General features: G+C 39.4%; 1 protein-coding gene across 1 annotated transcript; it reads right to left on the bottom strand.

The window, feature by feature from the left end:
• Positions 1 to 209: 209 nt before the first annotated feature.
• On the bottom strand, positions 210 to 11,260 carry igsf5a (immunoglobulin superfamily, member 5a). The gene is made up of 9 exons (XM_023417693.2): positions 11,171 to 11,260; positions 10,076 to 10,157; positions 8,264 to 8,581; positions 4,611 to 4,901; positions 2,821 to 2,940; positions 2,353 to 2,377; positions 2,140 to 2,234; positions 1,890 to 1,954; positions 210 to 528 (listed from the first exon to the last, which is right to left on the bottom strand). Exons 2-9 carry the CDS (start codon positions 10,140 to 10,142, stop codon positions 421 to 423), a joined length of 1,089 nt encoding a protein of 362 aa, XP_023273461.1. The 5' UTR covers positions 10,143 to 10,157; positions 11,171 to 11,260; the 3' UTR covers positions 210 to 420.
• Between the last annotated feature and the right edge of the window lie 517 nt (positions 11,261 to 11,777).

Raw genomic sequence — 11,777 nt, 5'->3', positions numbered from 1 at the left:
TTTAGTATGAATTAGATAAACAGGAATTAAAAATATAGGCTCAGTCCTGTTAGTTCACCATATGAGAACAAACACAGGAGTTTGCTGCTCCAGTTGTTTGCCATTCATTTGTTCATTGCGCTCATTTGGCCTCTCATGGTGCTGCTTTGTCTTAACTGAAAGCACTTTCAGTCAAGACGTTTTGCAATATAAATGCATTTTCGATATACTTTCTAAAGTTTTGAATCAACTTTATACAGGCAGAGAATAACATGAATGTTGGTTTTCTCCTCTACATCCAGCTTCGACATATTATCCAGCTCATCAGTCTCTGGCTTGGGCAGGTTTGGTCCGTCTTCCCGCCTTTCTCTTATCTTTAGAGCCCAAGGTAGTTAGGCTTCAGGCTGCTGTGCAAGTTTGTAGTTTGTGGCCTGTGTGTCTTTACACAATGGTGACATGTCTGTGTTTCCTGAAGCCTGAGTCATCCACAGTGTTGTAGGTGCTATTGTAGCCATTTCCTGCTTGGTTACTGTTCACAACATCAGGCATCTAAAAATCAAGAGCAAGTCACATTAATAATGTATCTAATGTTCTTCTCAAAATAGATCCGCAGTTAAAACAGTGCACACTCCCTATTTCAAAACAAAGTTTATATAACACATAAAATATGTAGCTACTGTATATTGCTCGACTGAAAAGGCAATCAGCTTGAAATTACCAAGCTGTGACTGCGGCCTTGAATAACATATTTGTTTATGAGCTCCCTCATTTATTACTTAAATTCATTAGTTGAATGAATTATCCATATGTACAACGGCTGATAAATGACACATTCAGTGATTAGTATCTTCAGATTTAAATATGATAAATTCACATGGTTGGTAATTTTTTTTATTTCATAGTCATGCAAAGTGATCGATATAAATCACCACCTCAGGATTTCTAAAGGCACGTAGAGACATCCAGAAAGATCTCGAGAACATTTTGATTTAAGTGTGTTTGACTAAACTAGTGACTCTATTTACTCAGGATTGTGTATGGACTGTGGCAGTTTGGGCGCAGTGTGAGGAAGAGCAGACATAACATTATACAATAGCCAATATGCTACTTTCAAATAACAACTCAGAAGTTCTGTAGCCATACTAATGAGTGGTTATATGAATGGCAAAGTCAGCAGTGCTGGTCAGTCAGTTCACTTCTCTGAGGCCACCATGAGATTGTCATTTTAAGATTTTAGTCCCCAGAGGTCGAACCACACTGACCACGGCTGTCCCCTGGTTTTTGCTCTACTGCCACCATGAGGTTGAGGTGAAAAAACTTCTATCACCTGACTTTTCATCTAGCGCCATCATCAGGTCGTGTTGGACACGTTTATTTGTCCAACACTTTTATTTATTTAACACCTGCTGTGTTAATGACAGCATTTATGTTCAGTGCTAACTAATAAACATTAAACGCTATACCTGCTAAACATCAGCATGTTAGCATGTTGACGTTAGCATTTAGCTCAAAGCATAGCTGTGTCTAGGTACAGCCTCACAGAGCTGCTAGCGTAGCTATAGACTTACTGCTGAAAGAGAGACAATCCTACATAATACCAATTTAGTAACTGAACGGGGGGGACTGAAATTTACCTCTTTTTCTTTTTCTTTTTTTAATTCCAAGACCCTCTGCTCATACATAGATACATCTCAAAATATATTTGGTACAACTTGTTCCACCTTAAGATAAAAGGTAAATAATTGAAGTTGTAACAGAGTTTTGCTCTTTGTTTCCACCAAACACAGTATCTCTATCACAGACCTACTTCCTTATTCTTGCTCTCATGACCTAAAAGGCTCTCTGTACATGTATGCAAACATTTTCTACTGCTCATCATTGTGTATAACAGAACAGCACCACAACCTTACCTCATAGCTATTGGAGCCATTTACCTGGCCAAAGCCGCTGTCAGTGACATCACTGGGAGCGACACCTGCGAACAGAGAAGAGAGACCAGAGATAAGAGTTTGGACTTTATTGTGTCTCAAGTTGATAATGGCTCTGTATAAAACAGTAGCGTAATATATGATAGCGATACATAGAACAACAATTTGTCAAATATTGTCATTTAAAGCTTGTGTATGTTTGTGTTTGTGTATTTGCACTAATTCGTCTTACTTGTTCGACCGTCCGCCACATATCCTGCGTTCACTTGACCCTGTTTCTGTCCAGCTGCACTGGCAACGCTCTGGCTCTGTGTCCTCACTCTCTTGCTACACACAATAACGGACAACACAGCATGTTACTGTACGCAGGAACATGCAGAAGCTGCTGAGCTGGAAGATTTCAGGAGTAATTTATTAAATATTTATCATTTTTGTGGCTTCTCACCTCATTTCATCTTGGTAGTTGCGTTCTGTGCGGGATTGGGAAATAACAAATTACTTAATAAATTAGCAAATAAATATTTGAGGTTGTTATATAATGTAAACAGGACATTTATAACTGCTTGCCGAGGGCTATTAGTCAGTGTTTTGATTTTTAGTACTAATAACTAATGTCAGGATAAATTATAAATTAATCTTAAAAAGCCATTAGTGTAATAATTATTGAACAGCAACTGTGACTCAGTCTTTTTTCAAAGTCTGTTCTGCAACTATTTCAGTTCGCAAACATTTACCATTTTTAAGAAAGAACCAGTGAGTTCAACATTTCTGCTTCGTGTCATCTAATGAAGAGGATACTGTCCCATTCTTCCCATTAATATTTTCCAGGACTTTCTACCCTCGGACAAAGGTTACTACCGTGACGTCTGTGATTCCCAGCATGCTGTATGAGCTGATATAATGAGGGCCTTACGTTTTTCTTTCCTGCGTTTGTAACAGAAGATTATTCCAATGATGAGTAAAACCAGCAGAGCTAAACTTCCAAAAGACACGACCACAGCGATCAGCACAGTCCAGTCAGGAGGCTTGGGAACTGTTGCAGAAGGAAAAAACTGAATTAAGATCTAAAGTCAAAGTAAGTCAAAGTAAACAGTCAAATCAAAATACTGGACACATCTAAAAGAAGAGGGAAGCACAATATTCACATAAAAACACACTGCACATTAAAAGCCTGTGATGTTCTATTTTTTTATATGTGAATTATAATATATGTCATTACTGCGCGAACAGAAGATGTTAATGAGAGTTTAGTGTCACCTTCTGAGCCATCCTGAGGTTTCAGTCACTCAGCTGATGGTGATGATCCAGAAGCAGCTCTTTCCCACTATAACCCCTTACATTAATATATGATATGTCTCCCATCCAGACTGTGTCCATAGATAAAACACAAAACCTCTCTGTCATACACATTAAACTCATGTTTCTCTCTCCTGCAAACTGTAGATTGCTGTATTACTCTTACTTCCTGTTAGTGTTACAGTATGATCCCTGCTATCTGTGTGCACATCCTGGTTGAAACCTTACACTCAGACTTATTGCTGGTAATGTCATTGCTATACCTCATGTGTTGAATGGGTTTTTCACTCAATTAAAACCTGATTTTATTGAGTGTTCTCCAGTTACGCCTGTTATATGTTAATGTTAGGTGTAGAGAATGTCTGTCTGTGGATTCTCAGACATTCATAAGACATGGACTTAGAAAAGTAGATTCATGCAGTAGATCTAGGTATCACAGAAATCAGTCAAGTAGTAATGTGTCTAACTTTTACCCCTTTACTTTACTCCCTTAAGAGAGTAATACTAGTTTAAGCCACTCTCTGTACAGTATGTGATGGGTGGTGTTCTACATAGGTTCTATATGGAGAACACCACCTCCTTGCAGGAATGTCTCTCAGTCCATCTCTTCTCGAGACGAGTGTGTCTAACCAGCCCTCCCTTTGTTTGAGCCTGTCATGGTTTAGTGGGTGTCTGAAATGGCCACTTGAGACAAGTAAATTCTAATTTTAAAAAAAGGTCAAATACAATTAAATTGAGGCCTAAAAACTGTTTGCTAGTCTAGATTGTTCCCTCTTATTGAATGGTTATGAGGTATCTCCAGTTTCATGCTTATGAACATTGTTGAAATTCTTTGATGTTATCATTGGGTGTGTTGCTGCATGGAGCCAGTCTATGCATGTGATTTAGCTGCATTCTCCATGCCACTCACTATGATCACCAAAACAACTGTGGATTTTCAGTGTAAATTTAAGTATGTAGCGGTACAGTATATCGAGCATGTGTCGTGCCACAGCAAGCCCTTGGATGAGGATTTGATTTATTTGGTTTGCTCTTCATAAGTATTTTCCTCTGTTAGTTTAAAGAAAAAATAAAGCTTTTTAACTTCATGTGTAATAAAAGTGTTTGATTTAATAGATTGGATTGTTCCTATATTTTGGTGTTGAAATAAATTCTAGTGCACTGAAAGTTCATCTCCCATTCTTTTTGAACCTGTGAATTATGCTTGAAGCTGCATGGATTTCCACTGTATCTGGGTCCCACAAAGAATTTATGTTGTTTTTACCAACACAGGGAGCCAAAGAAGGAAATGACAAAACCTTTAGCTCATATCTTTTTTCAATTTGTCAAACAGCACTGAGGCAGAAAGGGTGTGAGGACGCTGTTTGCTAGATACTGTAGATATGAAGTTGTTAAAGACTTTCTTACCAACCACCAAGAAGACAGAGCTGGATTGTGGGTCTTTTAGTTCTGACACAGTTGCCTGACACTCCACTGTGGTGTTGCTGACTGCCTGGAACTTGAGGACGCTGGTGGAGTTGATGGAATCCCCGTCGGCCATGCTGGTGGTGTTGTACAGGCTGCTGTTTACAGCTTGGCCATTTTGGTTCCAGCTTACAGTGGGTATGGGGAACCAAGCAGTTGCTACACACTGGAACTCCACCTGCTGGTCCTGTTCCACGGTCAGGTTCCCTCCCATGATGCTGACTGTACCACTCTCTGACAAACAGAGACCAGGACAATGGAGAGGTTAAGTCAGGAGTACAATATTTTTTTAAGCTGGAGTTTGTAGTGGACCCATTAAGTTCTTGGTTTTAGTGCGCCACACAATGTGCTCTGTGAGAACCAACAGGATCGGGGCTGAAAGACCCAGGGCTACTGTGTGTGTGTTGTCTTTCAGCACTACAGGTTGTGGTGGAGCCAGAGGAACTGGGTGCCACTGGCCACTGTCTCCAGGTTGTATAACACCTGCCCTCCACTGGTAGTTTGGAGGTTCCCCCTCGCATGGTACCACCTTGTGTTATCTTAGAGTTTAGTTAGTTCTGTTCTTTGTTTTCCCAGTCAGAAGTTGGAATTGACATTTTTATTACATAAATTAAACAAACTTGATCTGTATTAAATAAAATTCCTTTCTTTTAATTAAATGCACAATATGTAATTTTCTGCCACTAGGGGTCCCTCAATCAAAACGATAACAAAAGACGGAGTTTTATGATGTCATGAAGTAGCTTGGGATCATGGGACTTGTTTCACCATCATTGCTGTCAGCTTTTGGATTCCATCAATATAATCGTTCAGGAGGTTTTTACGTGGCAGCTGAATTATCCACGCAGACACTGTTTAATGTCAGAGGGGCCGGGAGCTGAGCTGTTGCTAATGTTTGCTCAAATTATTTCTCTGATCATTTAAGATCTGATGATCTGATCTGATGATCTGATGAACAAAATCCTTCATCTGGTTCGAATTCATGGTTAAAAACCATGAAAGATCTAAAAATGTTCATTGTAAGAATGTGGTTTAAAACTGGGTAAAAAGTCCATTTTGACTGCTGCTGGTAGACAACCAAAACACTGGCACATAGAAAGGGGATATGACACGGTTGACAGGCGAGTAAATGAAACGGGACGTTACCTTGAAAGATTTCTTTTGGTTTGAAAAATGCGGGAAGCTTTAGGGATAAAGTAGGGACGCAACAACACTCAACAAAATATAGTCTAGTCATTTTTAGACATGTTAATGGAGAAAGGTTAGATATTATACATGCTTCCCCTTTTTACTATGGTCTCAGAGCTGAACAATAGCAGATTATGTTTGGAATCATTGTTGGTTTTGGTCTTTCCGTGGGATTTGTTCAGCCACAGACATTTATGTCAAGATGGCTAATTATTGCAAATGGTATTTTTGGCAAGTAACACTCCCCGAGAGGGATCTCAAAGAATCAGAGCAGCAACAGGAATTCTCCTCAGATAATGAATTCCACTTTAAACACACACACATACAGGATAAATAAAGTACATTGGATCTTAAAATGAACAGTACTAAAGATGGGTTGAAGGGAGCTGCGGCCACAAAATGTGTTGGCATGAAGGTGTCAGTTGAGTATTCAATGAGAAATGAGGTCATGAAGGTCACCACTCACACCTGCATGACTATGATTGGATAATTCAGTCAGCCCATAGCCATGCGGCTGATGAATGAGGCAGTGATGGTGAGGCATGAATAAATCAGCTGATGCCAATCAGATCATGTAAGTGTGACCTCGGTGCCCTGACTGAACGAACACAATACTCCATGAAATGGAAAAATACAAAGCTAAATATAACTGGTAATTTTAATGGGTTTTTAGATAAATCTTTACTCTGTGTAATAACAAGACATCTACCAATGTTTTACTGTATGTCAAGTCTTAACATTTCAGATAATGCTATTCACTGTAAAGTGTCTTCTCATATGAGACTTTCTTTAGTTTGCTGTTAAACTGTTGTTGAACTGTCAGTGTTCATCATTAATATCCCTCCCTTGCAGAAAAGGAATCAGTCTGCTCAACTGGCAGGTCTATTAAGTGGATTTATTCGCTTTAGCTGCGGGCTTTGCTACATGCGATGAGAATATATCTGTAATCATGCAGGTCCTAATCAGCAGCATGAGCTCCAGCATCTTCACAATCAATATCCATTCAGAGCCAGGGAGTGGAGCCCAGATGTTTCACAGTGAGATTACCTTCAGATTAATGTCAGGTTTAGCTGTGTGTGCATGGAGGGGAGCAGGCAGTTATTCGCTGGATTTACTTTACACTGCTGTGTAAATGCAATGGTTTGAGGCTTGTGGATTAAACTGCCGTGCAACTATTTATTGGGGAATGGGAATGTTGCACATTATTCCCCCTGCGTCTGGAATCTAATCCAGAGATCGAGGCCAAAGCTACTGATGAACGGAGGTCAGAGCAGAGCTGACGTGGGGAAGTGTTGCTTCTGGTGGTAACAACAAAATGTTTCTCGATTTTGTTTTAAGGGGGAGTAACTGTAATCAGAACAATTGTGTCAGAGGTTTTCTCTCAGGCCCCACGTCTCCATTTTTGATCATCTGATGTCAAAACATGTCCCACTGCTACAATATTTATAAGACAGTGTTTGCAGAACAATAAGCATCCCTGCAGACATATATTACATATTCATGACACTACAACATGTTGTTAGCTACTGCAACACATTTATGGTCTATATCTGTGATGGTCATATCTCTCTGTTTTAAAAACAGATTCATCTCAGAAGAAGTGGTTACATACACAGATACTGGAAACTAAGTGGTGGACCAACTACAGTTTTCTTTGGTTTTGCTTTCCCTAAATAATTTCTTTGGCTTCCTTTATAACAATGAAAAGGTGCTTCAAATGATTTTTTCTGATGTTGTATTTGTTTTACTTTGTTGTGTTGTGTAATTCCACTTCTCTGATGCAGGCTGTAAAGATTGTGTTAGACTGTCCTCACTCTCCAACAATTCGACTTCCCCCATCACAGAAGCAAATTGTAGTTACTCTCTTTCTCCCTGAACTAAAAGCCGTTAATCTGCCGTTTCTTCTTCTTGTTTCAGTGTGGATGAAAATGACTGTAAATTGATGGGATGAACATACCGGGGTTTTTTTTTTTGCCTTTATTGGCGTTTTATTTGATCTTTAAAGCTTCTTCAGTCATTTCTTTTTGATCAGTACACTCCGCCCGTTAAGCCCAGTATCTCATGAACATAGCTCAGAGAGCTCAGGCTGCATGTCTGTTCTTGTTCTGTATATTTGATCCTATTGTGATCAGAGGCTGTGAAGAAGAAGGATAAAAGGAGCGAACTGCTGCCCTCCACAGTGCATCCCACTCACTACACCATCCTTACAGAGAGGTTTCTTTGTAGCATGGATGTAGAAATATTGAACTGATTTCTCTAATAGTACAATATTTGGTTGAGGACAGTGCGCATACAGCTCAGCATCAATGGCTCCAGAGAGGATCTTCCTTTTTGCGTGCTTCAAAGCTGCAGCTGTCTCTCAAACATATATAGGTATCTTACAGCCTGATATATGTCTATGACCTTACCTTGAACATTAAGTTGCGCAGTCCTTTGTCCATAATCCCCCTGCACAGCGCAGTCGACCGACCCGGACTGATTGCGGTTCACGTTATGGATGATGAATTCCACACAGCTGGTGTCAGCACTGGAGCAGAATCTGCTGGAGTACTGTCCTGGGAATGAGGTTGAGTTCCCGTTTGGAAGTGAGACAGTGAGAACCAGAAGCTTTCCGACGGTCCAGGTCATGACTTCCCATTTTCCCGTCACTTTGGCTCTGAACAGCGCACTAGTGCCCTGCAGCACTGTTAAATTCACCGGCGCCAGATGGAAATCTTGAGCCAGCGCTGAACATACAGAGATGATAAGTAAAGAATGAGATACAAGCAATAAAGTTCACAGCTGAAGTCATTCTTTGGTTGTTGTTATTATGACACATGCCTCTTTATTTTAGTCCTGGCGGGGGGGGCTGTGCTGCAGCATCTTGCTTCTTTATCTTCTAACATTAAAGACTTGATTTGGGATTAAATGCACATTTTACTTTACTGAACATGTAGAGCTGCTGTCATCTGTGCTGTGATGTCTGAGCCTGACTGGTCATTGCTCTTTAGACCGACTCCTCCTCCTGAAGTCAAGTTTGCAGTTTGAGGTTTGTAGCAAAGTTGGGATGCATAGGGATAAAAGAGTTTGCTGGTGTGTAGTAAATGTATATTAGGTCATATAAAACATACATATTAATACATTTATTTTATTGCAACATGATTATCAGTGCCCCCTTTAATTTTTGTTCTATTTTGTAAGTAATGGAATTGATGGCAGGAGTGATAAATCTGGATCATTTCATGTTAGCTATACAGTATATAAACATTAAATTATCCACTTTAATTGTGACTGGAACAATTGCTGCATTGTGTGATTTTTTCTTTCTTTTTTGTCTTATTCTATTGTTAACTGTTAGTGAAAATATTTTTAACTGCAGCCCAAATCTGCCTGTGACGCAATAACATTAGTGAATCATACTCTGGAACGTAGTCTGAGAAAACTGGCTTGATTCGGGACACTGGTTGGGCCTGCATGTTATCGAAGCACGTAAGACTCGGTGCTTTAGTTTGCTCAAGGTACGTAAATATTACCAAGGGCACTGGCTTTGTGTTGTTGGCTTTTGACTGAAACTCAAACACAACACTAATCTGGACCGATCCTTCACAGAGTTTGTGAATGTTTCCTCGGTTGTTTTTCTCGCTATTGTTGTGTTTTAGTTTGAGTGAGCAGAATTTAAAAAGTCACTTGATGACTGATTGGACACTTTGGTTTGGTTTAGCTTTTTCCTTTTCAAGGAATGATAGATAAGAAGAAGAAGACAAAGTAAAACCTGATGTGACCTGATGTGTTGTACAGAAGGTAATCACACTGATGATGAAGAGCATCACCACACAGGTCTGAAAATCACTCCTCATGTCAGATGAGCATCAGTTGACAAAAAAGTGAGAGGTAAATATCCAGTACAGACAAGAAGCTTTCAAGTTATACTGCTGTAGTGAATAAAAGACCATTATAGTTTAATCTAATCCTCATTGTTACACCTTTCAATTCAGAGGTTTTTTTGAACTGCTGTTATTAGGCAGTTTGCAAGTGCAATGCTAGATATAAATATTCAATTATCATAAACAGTGTGTAGGAAAGAAGATATTCATCTGTAAGTATTTGGACAACAAATTGCAAACGTTGGAAGAATGCACAAACGTTATTCTTCTTCACCTCATCAAACAGACTCTTTGTTTCTAAATCCACTTCAGCAGGTTTACACAGACTTTATTATCATTTGAAGAATGAATTCTGACCTTCAGCTGCAAACAGTAATAAACAGATGCAGAAGAGGTTGGACCATGATTTCCAGGACACAGTCATGTTAGTGTTGTTATCCTGAAAGATGAGAGAGAGAGAGAGAGAGAGAGAGAGAGAGAAAGAGAGAGAGAGAGAGAGACACAGATGAAAGAAGATGCAACAAATTCACTGTCCTCTAAAATGTCCAGAAAAGTGCCCTGTGCATGATGTCTGTGAAGTGAACATATGTTGTTGCAAATGAACACAAATGAAAAGCAGGAAAAAAACAATCAGTGGCCATCAGATGTTGAAAAAGTGGAGGCACAACGACACCTGCTGACAACGTCCTCAGTTACAGAGTCGTTTCCTTCTCCAGATACTGACTGACATTATTTGAATTTTAATCCCATAGTGGTTTTTCTCAGCAGTTGCACATTTTGAGTTGTGATGTCTAGTTGAGCTGATACTTGACTGTGTCACCTTTAGCACTTATGTTAGGCCACAATAAACCCCCGGCTTTTTTTCACCGTGGCTTAAATCCTTCCAGGAAATTAGCGACAGAGAGGTCATTCTTGGTGTGTGGCGAGTATATGTAAAGATAATCATATCTTTTTAATCTGCTTTAGCTCCCGAGAGCTTACTGGACAGAAACTAAACTGATCTGTATGAATTATTTATTTATTTATTTATTTGTGGGCAGGTTCCGATGATGATACAGTGATAAATCATGTAAATCCAGGAAGCTACTCCTGCTGTGTTTTTGTTGTTATTGCCCAAAGGAACTAAAGAAACATTTCTTTCTTCTTCAAGTCTGTCTCATATTTCTGTATGCTAACAATGGTAAAATAGCTGATGTTGTTGCTCATTCACATGAAATAAATAAGCTATATTATTCAGTTTGAGACACGATCTTCTATTAACCAAATGACCAAACTACTGTTACTTCCTCTCTGTAAAACCAGATGGTTAATGCGGCACATGCTGGTTTTCCATACTTTGCTAGTGTTGATATCAAAACATATAACTAATAAATCATCTCAGTTCATCAAACCTCTTCATTCACAACAAAATAATCCTCAGATTTAACAGCATCTTCAGTTAAACACACTTACTGCGTGACAGCTCCCGCCGAGGTGTGTGGCACCGATCAAAGCTTCATTTCCTGAAACCGCAGGTGAGCAGCAGGACTCCACCTGTGGCTGTGAAACTCTTACAGGGAGCAAGGTTCAGGTCTGGCCACTGAAACCAAGCCATTATCTCCACACTATACCTGTCAGTGAGTGATATTGTCCCGAACGGATGTGAGTCAGGCAGCTTAAGTCTGTTTTTATTACTCAATACTTTTTCATAAAAAGAATAGTCTTGTTTCATTCTGTTCTTTATTCTCCACCGTGGCTCTGTTTCCATCTGTTCACTTTACTCTTGTACAACCAAAATCTTAATTTATCCCGTCACAGAATAAAACAGAAGGGAGAACAACAACTAAAATGAGAAATAAGAGAAAAACAGAATAAAGATTCTTAAAGTCCTTGAAAACTTATTTTCTCAATCAACTTCTTATCATGAGGGATGGAGTCGTACATGAAGGCAATGTTTTCAGACAACTTCTGCAGCTTTTGCTTTTTTACATTAGAGATTTGTGGATTTCTCTCTCTCTCTCTCTCTCTCTCTCTTTCTGTGTATGTGCTCTTCTCCCTGGTTTGAAGTGGGTGGGACTCA

This window comes from Seriola lalandi, unplaced genomic scaffold, assembly GCF_002814215.2.
Source record: "Seriola lalandi dorsalis isolate HSWRI2012SDOR001 ecotype SW California unplaced genomic scaffold, Sedor1 jcf7180002054577, whole genome shotgun sequence".
Classification (NCBI taxonomy): Eukaryota; Metazoa; Chordata; class Actinopteri; order Carangiformes; family Carangidae; genus Seriola; species Seriola lalandi.
This window is presented reverse-complemented; position numbering and strand designations above follow the sequence as displayed.